General features: G+C 39.4%; 1 protein-coding gene across 2 annotated transcripts in view; it reads left to right on the top strand.

Moving 5' to 3' along the window:
- The first annotated feature begins 7,890 nt into the window (after nt 1-7,890).
- Nucleotides 7,891-14,623, top strand: part of BRAT1 (BRCA1 associated ATM activator 1) — a 38,829-nt gene continuing 32,096 nt past the window's right edge. Inside the window, exons 1-3 of one of the 2 annotated variants that reach the window (XM_043977698.1) lie at nt 7,891-8,071; nt 9,343-9,486; nt 10,108-10,262. In XM_043977698.1, the coding sequence (XP_043833633.1) occupies nt 9,360-9,486; nt 10,108-10,262 (282 nt within the window). In that variant the 5' untranslated portion in view covers nt 7,891-8,071; nt 9,343-9,359. Of the gene's footprint in view, nt 8,072-9,342; nt 9,487-10,107; nt 10,263-14,623 lie in introns of those variants that run through there. The other variant, XM_043977699.1, reaches the window with a different exon arrangement.

The raw sequence follows: 14,623 nt of genomic DNA, 5'->3' as shown, positions 1-14,623 counted from the left end.
ATTATTTTAATTTGTGTTTCTGTTCTTATTAGTGCCGTGCTCTTATGGAATCACTCTTCCAACCCCAACTTGAACTGATAGATTGGGTTCCCAGAAGGCAATGCCTATTACTCCCCTCAAGGTTTTAGGACTCATCTTGAGGGTTGTAACGTCTAATGCGTTTTCTATGAGCCCCCATCTGGTGTGCTTCCCCCAATTTAAAATCAATTTATATCAGTTTACATCAATTAACTATTATAAAAAGGGATTTTTACTGACAACATTCAGCAAGAAGGATAATTACAAAACAATCCTCACAAACTTAGGGGCACCTTCTCTCCTTGAACACACAAGAGAAGAATGGGCAAGTTTTTAAAAGTACTATGTTTCTGTGTTTTCTTTCACAATATGACTAATATAGAAATATGTTTTGCATGACTGCACATGTATAATCTAAATTTAATTGCTTGCCTTCTCAATGAAAGGAGAGAGAAGGGAAGGGGGGAAAAATCTGGAACTCAACATTTCAAAAAATGAATGTTAAAATTTGTTTTTACATATAATTGGAAAAAATAAAACTTTAATTTTAAAAAAATTAAATGTTTTTTAAAAAGTATAGCCTGGGGGCAGCTAGGTGTTGCGGTGGATAGAGCACCGGCCCTGGAGTCAGGAAGACTTGAGTTCAAATCTGGCCTCAGACACTTAACACTTACTAGCTGTGTAACCCTGGGCAAATCACTTAACCCCAACTGCCTCAAAAAAAACCCAAAAGCAAACAAAAAAAAAGTATAGCCTGTACTCTGTCAATATGCCATCTAATGAAAGTATCTTAGTCCAAAATTTTTTTAAATATACCATGTTAGTGAGGAACACTTAGAGAACATGCAAGGTAATGGGATACTTCACAATTCCTTGCATTGGGAGTTTTCTCCTTTCTTTGAGTTCCCACCAAGTTTGCCTCTCAATGTTAATCTCACAGATGAATGAATGAATGAATGAATCTCCCTTGCTTAGCTGGCCTAGTTTCTGGAAGGATTGGTATCTTAGTGTCTCGATTAATCTGATGTTGAATTGAGTCAAACATTACTTTTTTCAGTGTTGGCTCTTCACTGGATATAACCACTGTTGCTCCCAGCTCCGGTGGTTTCTGCTACCAGCTCTGGTAGTTAAAACTTCACATAGTTTATCTGGCCTTTCAAAACTTCCAAGGCCAGAACCCAGTCAATTGTATTGCCAGATACTTATTCACCTATGACCAAGAAAGAATAAACAACAACAACAACAGCAAAAAGACAAAAAGAAATACAGGCACCACGCATTCACAGACACACGATGGTCTGATGGGAGTTAGAACCTGTTGCTCCACCCCCATCCAATTGAGTTGAACTGAATTCTGGCCTTGTCAGTCCTCAGGGCTCTGAAGCCAATTAGTAAACTTCACAAAGCACCATGCCCTCAGTCACTCATAGCTGGAAGTAGGCTCACCAAGGCCCCATGTTTTGGATTGAAACAAGGCAGGGAGATATTGTATATACTCCAAGTAACTTAACAGGGAAAGCCAAACACATTGGTGTTCCAGGGATTGGACCCTCTTTGGTCAGCCTTCTCAGTCACCCCATTATACACTAGTGGTTTGGATCATTCTTTCATATAATTGTAAATAATTTGAAATTCTCTTGAGAACTGTTGGTTCATAGCCTTTGATAATATTGGGGGAATGCCTTATAATCTTATGTATTTTTGTTAGTTGTCTATAAATCTTGGATATCAGCCCTTTATCAAAAGTTATTGGATAGGGGGCAGCTGGGTGGAGCAGTGGATAGAGGACCTGGAGTCAGGAGGACCTGAGTTCAAATCTGGCCTCAGACACTTGATACTTACTAGCTATGTGACCCTGGGCAAGTCACTTAACTCTCATTGCCCCGCAAAAAAAAAAAAAAAAGAAAAGGTTATTGGATAACAACAAAATTTCCCAGTCACTTGCTTTCTATTTAATCCAAGTTGCGTTCATTTTGTTTATGCAAAAGTTTTCAATTTCATGTAATTCATATTATCTGCTTTATCTGTTTTTGTTGCCCCTGTCCCTCATTTGTGTAAGAATTCACCCTCTAGCTCTATTTTGAAAAGTTACCTGATCATTTTTTAATGATTTGACCTTTCATATTCAGATCATATATACATTTTGAGTTTATTGTGGTATCTTGAATAAGATGTTGGTCTAACCCTAATTTCTATTAGATTGCTTTCTTATTTTCCCAGCAATTCTTGTCAAATAGGGCACTCTTTCCTGGCATGATATCCTTTCAGGTACTGAGGAGATATACACAATAGCAATGTCTTCGAGTCAGGATATAAATCCCCATATTGTTTCTCTCAACCCTTAGGTTTTACATGGACTCATATGAACAGACTATGATTGAAAGATGAGACTTCTTATCCAGAACTGAAGGAAGGGCAGAAACCATAGCCTTGAAGCATCTAAAAGGGGAAAGAGAGGTGAACAGGGGAAAAATAGTGCAGATGGTTCCCTGGGAAGCTGAGTTGGGAGACTGGGAAAGCAGAATCCTCACCAAGTGAAAATGGGATAGCAGCAATGATGTCAACAGTACCTGAGCCATGAACCCTGTAGGGGCAGATCCTGTCTTGCTGAGATCATCCAGAGGGAGAGACTTAAGGCTGGGGATTCCTCCCTTCCTCCCTGGTTGGGAAAGGCATGCTTGTTTCCTAATCTCCATATCTTAAGAAACCAATATCATTAATGAATATCAATTCAAAAATTTTAAATGAAATCCTAATAAAACTAACAATAATTTATCAAAAAATCATTCAGTATTTAGATTTATATTAGGAATCCAAGGATAATTCAACATTAGGAAAATAACAATCATATTAAAAACAAAAAATAGCTAAAACCACATGATTATATTACTAGATGCAGAAAAGGCCTTTGACAAAATATAACATGCTAAAAACTTTACAAAGAATAAGGATAGACTTTTTTAATATTACAAAAAGTATCTATATAAAACCAAGCAGTATATTTATTTACCTAAATAAAGAATTATATTTAAGGGGGAAATACTAGCTTTCTTAATAAATACAGGAATAAATCAGGGTTATGTGACATGGGTCTAGAAATGCTAGCAACTGCAATAATACAAAAGAAGCCAAGTTGAGAAGTTAAAGGAATAAAGATGGGCAAAGGGAATAATAATTCATTGTATTTGTGGTTCTTAATTTGTTTAACCATACTTCTGTCAACAGGGATCTACTTTGTTTCCAATTCTTTGCCTTTACAAAAAATTACTGCTATATGATAAATACGGAGAAGTATGGGAAGACATAGGAATAAATGCTGAAAAAAGTAGAACCAGGGAAATAATATACGCAATGACTACAGCGATGTAAATTGGAAAGAACAGTAATAAAACCATTGAAACTTCAACCTTATAATGCAGATATGAGAAAGCATCTCCCATCCTTCTTTGCAGGGATGGGGAACTATGTTTAGAGAACACGTAATAATCATGTCCCACCTTAGTTTTGTCGAACCTTTTCTCTGTTTTAAAAGATGGCTCTCTGGGAGGAGAAGGAAGGGCAGATATACTGGGAAATGTAGATGATATAAAAACAAAAGATATTAATAAAATTCATTTTAAAACAAACAGTGCCAAGTTGAGAAGCAGTATGGAGTGGTGGATAGATTGCTGTATATGGTGTCAGGAAGACCTCTCTATTCAGTAGCTAATATTTATATAGCACTTTTGCAGAGCTTTTTAAAAACCTCATATTTTATTTGATCCTCACAACAACCTACTATTTTTACAGGTGAGAGAAACTGAGGCTCAGAGAGGTTGTTAACTGACTTGCCAAAAATAATATAGTTGATATGTCAAGTTTAGAATTTTAACCCAGGTCCCTCCTTCCTGACTCCAAATTCAGCACTCTTTCCACTATATAACAAATTCTATTTCTGATACTTACTAACTCTGTGACCAAAGGCTTCAGTTTCCTCATCTGTAAAATGAAGATAATAATATCTATAGTTCCTATCTCACAAGGCTGTTGAAAGGTTTGTAGAAGATAATGTATGTGTACCTCCTCCCTCTACCCCCTCCCCCATGGGCCATGTTCAATTGTCATTTCTAGGTCTGGATGACCATATGGAAAATGGAGGAGAGGGGATGATTGGGGAATGGACCGGGGCGGGGAGAGACTTTCCAGGTATGCTGTACAGCCAGAATTGCTGACCATTCCTCAATGAATATTGTAAAAGGGAGCAACCTGCCCACTCACCTCTCCCTTTCTCTCATAGGATTAGAAATGACTAATAGCAAGAACAGTTTATACATTGGAGGGGATGGCCAGTAACAAGAGAACTGGCCCAATCCTGGGTATTTTACAAGCAAACATACTGGAAATGGTTTGTTTGGACAGTGCCAAGGAGAAACGTAAACTGACTAAGTTAGTAGTCTTGCCAATTGATCTATGTTCTGACCAGATTTGAATGTTAACCTCCCAGTTAACTGCACCAGTATTTAAAAGTTAAGTTGCTGATTTCTGTTCTGTTAATATGTGATTGTGATATTTTATTTTTAGCATTTCTTGCACGTATAGGTATAAATGACCTGTCCCATACCCATGTCATATAAATTGAGTATCTCTTTTTACTCCCTCTTTTTGACAAGACCTAGATACAAGTCATAACCTGAGATATAAGTAAATCATCCCTACAGATGCCAGGATAGGAGATTTAATAAGCATATGTGTGTGAGAAAGGGGAGTCTAACCCCCTCTCATTACAAACAGGATCCTCCAGGACTGAACTGAATGAATCCAAACCACGTACCTGGGTACAGAACAGGAAGTGGTACAATCCCCTAGGCCTCTGTGAGCCAAGCAGCCTTCCTCAAGATTAGATGCGTTAAGTATTTTATAAACTAAAAAGCATGATGTATATGTCAGCTAACATTAAACACAAAGCCAAGTAGAAGAGATCAGTTAGGTAAGAGAACCAAGAGAGGACAAGGTCACAAAATCACAAGGAGTTTTGGGAGTAATGCAGGAGGAGGATGTGGTCAACAATGACAAAGGTTGTTGAGAGGTCACTAAGTCCAATCAGTTGAATTGGACTAGTTAACCTCAAAGCCCTTTTCTTCTAGTATGAATTGTCCTAGACTATGACAATGGAGCAATAGCACCACCCAGTGACCAATTCCTATGATGTTAAAATAATAATTGTTTCAGATTTTTCTTGAATTTATTGAGCACCTGCTATTAAATTCAACAATTCAACAAACATTTTTGCTATGTGCCTTCTAACAGCAAGGTATTGTGCTAAGTATTGGGGATGCAAACACAGAAATATTCTCTGCCTTCAAAAAGCTTTCATTCTACTTAGGATGTAGCAGAGGAATATAGAGTTAAAATTAGAAAGAAATCATCTAGGAAAATGAGGAAAATGAGGGCCCAGAAAAATTAATCAATTTACAAAGGTCATCCAGATTACAAATGATTCAGGATTTGAACTCAGGTTCTTTGGCTTCAAATTCAACAGTCTCTCCATTAGCACCAAATCTGCCTTTTATAAGTTGCAGAAAAGATGCTAACCTGCATTTGGTAGAAGGATTTTCTTTACCTGGTGAGTCCCTACATTAATAAAATAACAGATCTGATCCCTACTATTCCTTTCAAAATTTACATAACATTTAAAAATATACTGTTCTATTCACACCCCAGAGGTAAACAATAACATTACTATGATTGAATATCTTTGTAGATCATTATGTCACATTAAAATACAAAGATTCACAAACAAGCAGACAGTTATGAAAATTAGATGTAATCTTACTAGAAATTCTTTGCCATGTGCTAATCTCAGTAGAGGACAAGATGGATAGACAATATTATGGAAGCAATGAACGTGAGCTTGGACAGATTTTGGGAGATAATAGAGGATAGAAGGGACTGGTATACTTTGGTTCATGGGGTCATGAAGAGTCAGACCCAACTGAACAAATCTCAAATCGTATTTCAAAGGGATCTCCTATTTAGTATGTCACTTCATTGCTATTAAATGATGAAGGCACAGCCAGTGCAAGCCGACTTAAACCCATTCAACTATTGGACTAAAAAAAAATACTTTGGTTGGTTCTTCAGAAGGATTTCTTTTTTTCCAAGTAAATATTGGTCTCAATGAATAGCTCTGAAAATTCCCACAGCTGCAGTCTAATATATGATAAAAGATTTCACTATGAAGCAATGAATAGAGGCACTTTCTTCATAAACCAGATAAAGGAGAAAGACAGGTAGATATTTTGATTTTTTTACAGGTGGGAAAACTGAGGCTCAGTAAGGTTAAGTGTCCTACTCATGATCACGTATATGATGCAATCAAGATTCTTCCTGATGCAGATCTACTGACTACAAGACTAAGATATCTGTGCTTGGTCCTGTTTAATATTTTTATCAATGACTTTGATAAAGGTATAGATGAGATGGATGCTCATCAATTTGACAACAAATGAGGTGGGATACCTAATAAAGTGGTTGACAGAGCCAGGACCCCAAAGGATTTTGCCAGACTAGAGCATTAGGCTACATCTAATAAAATTAAATTCATTAGGGATATATGTATATGTATATATATACATATATGTATACACACACACACACACACACATATATATATATATATAAAGTCTTACACTTGTGTACAAAAAAATCAGCTTCACAAGTATAAGATGGAAGAGGCATAGTTAGATAGCAGTTCTGAAAAAGATCTGGGAACTTTAGTGGATCCCGAGCTCAATATGAGTCTCAATGTGAGACTGTTGTAGTAGCCAGAAAAGCTAATAGGGATCTTAAGCTGCATTAAGAGGGGGCATAGTTTCTGGAAATAAGGAGGTGATCATTCCATTTGTATCCTCACTTCCCTAATAAGACCTTATCTGCAGTAATGCATTCAGTGCTGTACACTTGTGGTTGAAGGACATTAAGATGGAGAGTGACTGGCTCTGGACTTGCATTCTGATTACTTTGTCACATATTAGTTGTGTGGCCTTGGGCAAGTCCTTTAGACTTTGGGGATGCCTCAGTATCCTCATCTATAAAAAGGGGGTCATTGAATTAGATGGTTTATAAGCTCCAAATTCCTTCCTGCTCTAAATCTGTGATCTTGAAACGCTCATTTGAAGGGTCTGGGGATATTTACCTTGGAGAAGAAATGATAGGGGTGGGAGGAGAGGAAGAGGGGGAGACATACTAGCTATTGGTCAAATATTTGAAGGGTCACCTTCTGTGAAAGGCAGAATCGCTGCTGTTTGTGAAAAGGAGATCAGACTTGCTGTTTGGCCCCAGAGATCAGACTGGATGAAAGTTTCAAAGCAACCACAATTTAGGCTTGATGTCAGAAGAAGTTTCCCAACAATTGACTCTTTCTACAAATGGAATAGGCTATTCCCATCCTTGGAGGTGGTGCTACTGGGCACATCTTTCCTGGATAGGCTGGACCGGATGGCCTCAACTCTTAAAATACTGTAAATCAGCTCCTGCGGCCCCAGCACTCTACACCACAAAAAACCGACTCTCTAGCCCATTTTTATTATTTATAGGGTTGGATTTTCTGGTCCCTAAGGTCCCTTACAGCTTTAAATCCTATGACCCCTGAACTTTGCCCGGTTCTTCCCCTTCACAATTTGAGGATTCTATTAGACACATGCTTTCCTAGAAAAGCCCCGCCCCGTTTAACGTGATCCCGCCCACTTTCCAAAGGCGTAGTCCCTCCTACTGCGCGCAGCCTCGGCTTCGGCATCAACTATTAAGTGCGCAGATGGGGGAGGCCGGTGAAATGCCTCTTTTTTTTGCGTGCCATCTTGCAAAGGCCTGAGCAGGATAAGTCCAACCAGAAGGATAGGAGAGCTTTTGTCCCGAGATAGTTCTTTAAAAATCTTGATGCCTTTGTGCAAAGGCGATTTTTCTTTATGCCCCGTTCTCCCCCTCGCTACTCTCTGAGGTGGTCTGAGCCAGAGGACGAACTCGAGGGGAGGGGCGGGGCGAGGCGGCGCCGACGGAGCGGAGTGTAGCCGAGCTGGTGAGGGGCTCGGGGGTGGTCTCCACTCTCGGTTGTCCGGGGTTGCTTCTTCCCAGTCCCCCATTCTATCCCCTCACTTTCCCGGGAGCGGTGGGGATGGGGGGGGTCTTGGCTGGGGGCTGGCCGTCTGGGGCCTCATGCCGGCCCGGGATCGGGGGAGGGGGGGAGGGAAGGGTCTCAACCTCAAACTAGGCGAGGCAGCGGTCGGGAGGAGCCCTAATTGGGGACGGCGCGACCTCTACGTGGCCTCTTCCTCGGCCCGGGGAGTTTTCCTATTCCCCTCCGAAGCCTCCCCGAACTTGGGAGACCCCCGCCCCCGACCTTCATATCCCCCCATCCTCTTTAAGATCGTGGTGGGTCTCGTGCTCGGAGGCAAACGGGCCATCCGTGCCACCAATAGCAATGTGCCCCATGGCATTTCATAAACTTGAAGCTGATACAGACCCCACAAATAACCCCTGAAACTGGGACATACATCCACGAAACCGCCTCTCTTGCTTAACGGGGAGTGGGGGGGGGAGTAGCCTAGGGGGCCTCAGTTTAACCTTCACTTAACTTCCCTGAACCTCAGTTTCCTTATCTTTAAAATGAAGGGATGGGACTACTTGGATTTGTGAGTTTTCTTCCTACCCCTGTTGAAGATCAATGACCCTGTCAAACATACAGCTTGAAATCAACTTGTTCTTTTATTCCCATCCCTCCGCCTCCTTCCTCTAAAAAGAGAAAACAAACAAACAAAAAAACCTGGGGCAAAAAGGCTAAAATCCTTACAAAACTAATTTCAAAGGTCTTATATCTCCTTCCCCCAGGGTGGGTCCATAATCTATTTTCTTGAACTCATTGTGGGACCGAAGTTTTCTATGATCCTGAGGAACCGCCTGTTTAGGATTTTGAACAAGCAAATATTTATTTAAGAGCCTACTATGTGCCATGTACTTTACTAGGCCCCCAGGATACAAATACCAAAGCTGACCAGTCCCTGTCTTTAAGAAGCAATTTTACTAGGGAGAAGGGCAAAAGACATACACCCACAGCTAAGTAATCACAGGGCTCTAGCCATTGACTCTCTGGTTAATGTCTCTCTGGCTCATTACCCAATCTGGCCATTGCATTTACATGTTACTTGAAGAAATAAGAGATGAGGTAATGCTAGCCAAGTATGCCAAATCCTATAACTTGAAGGGGGGCTAGCAGAACACTGGTTTCTGCTGTGACTGTACTTGGCCTTGAATATTGGGTCTAAGTGTTTTTTTTCCACATTTCATTAACAGGACCCACTGGATTCACTATGGACATTGAATGTTCACGGCTCCTACCTTCTGTCTGTGCAGTTTTGGTAGACCCAAAGCAGTTTGTAGCTGATGATACCTGTTTGGAAAAACTACTAGACTGGTTTAAGACAGTAACTGAAGCAGGTAATTGTGGTAGTGTTTGCTCCCTGTTTACCCATAGGCTGATGGATGTATTTAGAGAATTATGACATGGTACATGATGACTCAACAGTGCTCCACATGTCTAAATAAATGGATGTGCTATCCACCATCCTTTACAACAGATTCTAAGGGAGAGAAGGCAAATTGGATTATGGGGGGATTATTAGGGTTGTTTGTATTTTAAATTTTAATGTTAATTAAGATTCAAGAGAATCTTCAGTTTATGGTAGATTGCAGTTATGAATGTGGATAGAATTTTTAGAAGAGCAAGGATGAAAACTTCTTCAGGGAAATGGCTACCTTCATACTGAAAGAGGATAAAAAATAATTTCCTTCTTTAAAACAACAGGTAAAGGAAGAATCATCCTTTTTTTTTTCTTTTTTCTTTGATGCTTTCTTCTTATTCTTTTTTTTTTCTTTTTTTCTTTTTTGGTGAGGCAATTGGGGTTAAGTGACTTGCCCAGGGTCACACAGCTAGTAAGTGTCAAGTGTCCGAGGCTGGATTTGAACTCAGGTCCTCCTGAATCCAGGGCCAGTGCTTTATCCACTGTGCCACTTAGCTGCCCCCAAATCATCCTTTTCTTATGCTTGTTTATTCCACAGAGTCTAGTCTGCTGGTGTTACAGGAGAATCCTTGTCTGACAGAACTGCTCTTTCATGTGCTGAAACTACAGGATGTGAATTCCAATATCCTCTCCTTTACTCTACGACTTGCAGGAATATTTGCAGCCCATGAAAACAGCTTTCAGTATCTACAGGTGAGTTTAGTGGTGACCTCTTTGATGCTGTAGTAGCTTGTAAAATTCAGCTTGGCTGATAGGCAGTTGTGGTTTTGTGGGTGGTTTGTTTTTTTCTACTAATATGCATACGTATATGTACCATATGCTTGTACATTATACATACATACTTGAGTAAATGCATTTATTTTGATGGGTACATTTTCCATTGACACAGATTTCTACCCATCCATGTCTTTTTATTCTGTGTAATTCTTGTTGATGTCTTTTTGTTTTCCTGTAAGTTCTCCAGTAGAGATCCACTAAAACCACTGGTGGCCTACCTCTATTGTTTATGTTTCTTATATTGACCAAAGCAGTGTTCTGGCTATTCATTTGCTATATATGCCTATGTTTGTTTTCTGATCTTTTACTTGACTAAAGAAGTAGGATGTTCCCAAAGTCTTGAGTGCAGTTTTATAGTTTTAAAAGCTATAAAAATTTAAAAGTTATATAAAAGTATAAAAGTTGGGACACCCTGAATATGTATATATACACAACATACATCTGTGTGTGCACCCCACACATACACACATATACACACAGGCACACAACTCAAATCTTGATTTGTAGCTATTTTTTATGTATATTTTATATTTGAGTGAGATTTAGTGTGAAATTTTTAATCTCCTACCTGGGTTCAGTATAAATTATCTTGGAGGTATGGTTTGAAACTTGCATTCTTCAAAAGTGAATTGACTATATTTGGTATAACATGTGTTGTGTGACTAAAGGGCAGCTTTGAATCCAGGAAGACCTAGTGAACTGGGTTCAAGTCCTCTGTCTGACTTGTACTTAGTATATGACCCTGGGAAAGTCATTTAAACTCAGATGAGGTACCAGCCTGCATTGGTAAAGGGAGTTTTCTCTTTGGGAATTCAGTATTCCAATGAAATTATAACTTGGGCCATTCTCTAGAGAATGGCAAGGTGATTAAAGATTGATTTATCAGTAACTACGTTTGCATCCACAAAATATTTTAAGAACAAGAGAAAGACTTCCAGCGCTTTATGTAGATATTTTATAAATAATTTACAAAAAGACATGACTAAGCTTTGGTTCCTAGATCAGGAAAATACTGTAGCTATATAGGGTTTTTTTCAAAGCATTTGACAGAGTCGTTCCTGGAAAAAAATGGAAAAGAGATGGAAACAAGATGGTAGCACAAACTGGCAGGTGGATTTGGACCTGGGTACTTGACTATACCCAAAGAGTAGTTATCATTATTTCTATATCAACATGGAGATAGTTCTTCTCTGGAGTGTCCTAGGAAACCATGTGCTATTTAACATTCTTACTAGTGAATTAAATAAAGGAATAGGTGACATGTTCATTAAGTTTTAGATGATACAAAGCTGGGAGAGATGGCTAATAGTGGATAACAGAGTCAGGATTCGAAAAGATTTTAACAGGCCAGAATAGTGGGTCAGATCAGATGTGATGGAATATAGGGATTACAATGGGGTTCAGAAAGTCATTTTCACAAGTATAAGGTTGAGAAGTTGTGGTTAGATAGCAGTTCATTTGAAAAGATTTTTATGGTTTTTAGTAGATTACAAGCTCAGTATAAATCAGTTAAGGTATATATGGTAGCCAAGGAATTGAATATATTCTTAGACTGTATTGAGAGGCAGAGTATCCTGGACTAAGAAGATAGTGCTCCAACTAGACTCTGTTTTGGTCAGACCACATCTGGAATATTGTCTTAAATTCTGGGGGCCACATTGTAGAAAGGACATCCGTAATTTAGAGATTGATGAGAGCGGAACGTCCAGGATAATGAAGGGCTCTGTGATATGGCCACATGGTAATCAGTTAAAGGGACTGGTGATGTTGAATTTGGAGATGAAAAGACCCAGGGGGCATATGAGACATAATAGAGGGATTAGACTTTGTGCCCCTAGAGAATAGGAAGAGAAGCAAAGGATGTAGACTTCAGAGACAAATCGAGGCTTGATGATAAAACTTCTTTACAATCAGATCTACCCAAAAGTGGAATTGGCAGCTTTCAAAGGTGCTGTGAGTTCTCCTTTACTCAAAATCTTTAAGCAAAATCTAAATGTCAGTTTGTTGTTTTTGATGTAGAGGGAGCTCTTCTTCATCTCTGGGCTGGATTAAATAGACTCTGAATCCCTTCCAAGGCTGTGATTCTGTGAATGGACACAGCAGGACTGCTAGGCCCTGGAGGGAGTGTAGTTTAGGGGAAAAGACTTTAGTTGTTTTTTTAAAAAACATTTTTATTTATAGTTTTAGGTTCCAGTTTTTATCCCTCTTTCCCTCCCTTCCCTCACCCCTCCCTGAGGCGGCAAACAATCAGATATGGGTTGTACATTTATGATTATGTAAAACATTACCATGTTTGTCATTTTGTACAATAAAATTTGATTAAAAGAAAAGAAATGAAAGAAAGTGAAAAATAGCATGCTTCAGTCTGTTCCATCAATCTCAGTTCTTTCTCTGGAGGTAGATAGTATGTTTCATCAATAGTCCTTTGGGATTGTCTTGGATCATTGTATTGTTGAGAAAAGTCAAGTCATTCACAGTTCTTCATCAAACAATATTGCTGTGTCTGTGCACAAACTTCTCTTGGTTCTGCTCTTTTCACTATACATCAGTTCATACAAATCTTCCCAGGCCTTTCTGAAATCATCCTGTTTATCATTTCTTTCTTTTTTTGGCAGGGCAGTGAGAGTTAAGTGACTTACCCAGGGTCACATAGCTAATAAGTGTCAAGTATCTGAGACCAGATTTGAACTCAGGTCCTCCAGAATCCAGGGCTGGTGCTTTATCTCTGCTTATCATTTCTTATAGCACAATAATTTTCCATCACCATCATATACCACAGTTTGTTTAGCCATTCCCCAATTGATGGGCATTCCTTTGATTTCCAATTCTTAGTCACAAAAGTTTTCTTTTCTTTAAAAAAGTCCCAGGCCTAGTAGTTATTAACTTGTGTGAACTTTGGGCAAGTAAATTCAATTTGAACCTCAGTTGCCTTATAGAATGAGGATGGGAACCTGTCCACCTCAGTGCTTTATAAACTTAAAAGTACCAGAGAAATGTAATCTATTATAAAAGTCTTAAATAAAAGAATGGAATATCAATCGCTTCTCTTATAATGAGCATTTTATTAAGTGGTTCCTACATGCCAGGCACTGTTAGGTGCTAGAGATACAAAAATAGAAAATGAAACAGACCCTTTCTCAGGGATCTTATCATGCCTTCTTTAGGGAAAGACTCTGTGTCTGTGTGCACATAGCCTCAGCATAAATCAGTGTCATGGGGGCAGCTAGGTGGCACAGTGGATAAAGCACCAGCCCTGGATTCAGGAGGATCTGAGTTTAAATCCAGCCTCAGACACTTGACAGTTTCTAGCTGTGTGACCCTGGGCAAGTCATTTAACCCTCATTGCCCTGCAAAATCAATCAATCAACCAACCAATCAATCAATGTCATTAGGGAGGGCACTAGAAATTGAGTGAGAAAAGAAAAGGCTCATGTGAAAGGTAGTGCCAAAGCCTCATCTTGGTGAGGGATTCTTTGAGGCACAGGTTAGGAAAGAGTGCATCCTAGGGATGTGGGACAGCCCATGCAGAATATGAGAGATGGGAGTGTGAGAAACTGATGGCCAATTTGACTAGACCATACAGGAAGGAGAGGTATAAAATTGGAAAGATAAGATTAAGGCCTGGTTTTCAGGAACATTAAAAGTCAAACACAGGAGATTTATTTATTTATTTATTTATTTTAGTAGTGATGGGAAAACACTGGAGTTTTTTGAGTAGAGTTGTAGTGGTCATCTTTGGGCTTATGGAAAATCACTTTGGAGGTTATGGAGGAGTGAATAAAGAGGGATTGAAGAGCAGTCAAGGCAGGGAGACTAATTAGGAAGCTCTTGTCCAAGTGAATGGTGATGAGAATCTGAACAAAGGTGGACTGGTGAGCGTGGAGAAGGGCACAGGTAGGAGAGGTGTGATAGAGGTAGAAACAGTAAGGTTTGTAACTGATAGTCTGTGAGGATCCAAGGATAATGCTAAAGTTACAAACCTGCAGAGCTGGAAGAAAACATTTCCCTCAGCAAAAATAAGGAAGTTTGGTAGAGGGGGTGGATTTGAGTTTTGTTTTTTGTTTGTTTGTTTGTTTTTGCAGGGCAATGAGGGTTAAGTGACTTGCCCAGGGTTACACAGATAGTAAATGTTAAGTGTCTGAGGCTGGATTTGAACTAGGGTCCTCCTGAATCCAGGGCTGGTGCTTTATCCCCTGTACCACCTAGCTGCCCCCTAGATTTGAGTTTTGTCAGAGTTTGAAATGGCCACTACACATGGTGCTGTAGCAGGCCTAAAA

The sequence above is a fragment of the Dromiciops gliroides genome, chromosome 1 (genome assembly GCF_019393635.1).
Source record: "Dromiciops gliroides isolate mDroGli1 chromosome 1, mDroGli1.pri, whole genome shotgun sequence".
NCBI lineage: Eukaryota > Metazoa > Chordata > Mammalia > Microbiotheria > Microbiotheriidae > Dromiciops > Dromiciops gliroides.
The sequence above is the reverse complement of the archived record's forward strand: the minus strand, read 5'-3'. Positions and strand labels throughout refer to the sequence as shown.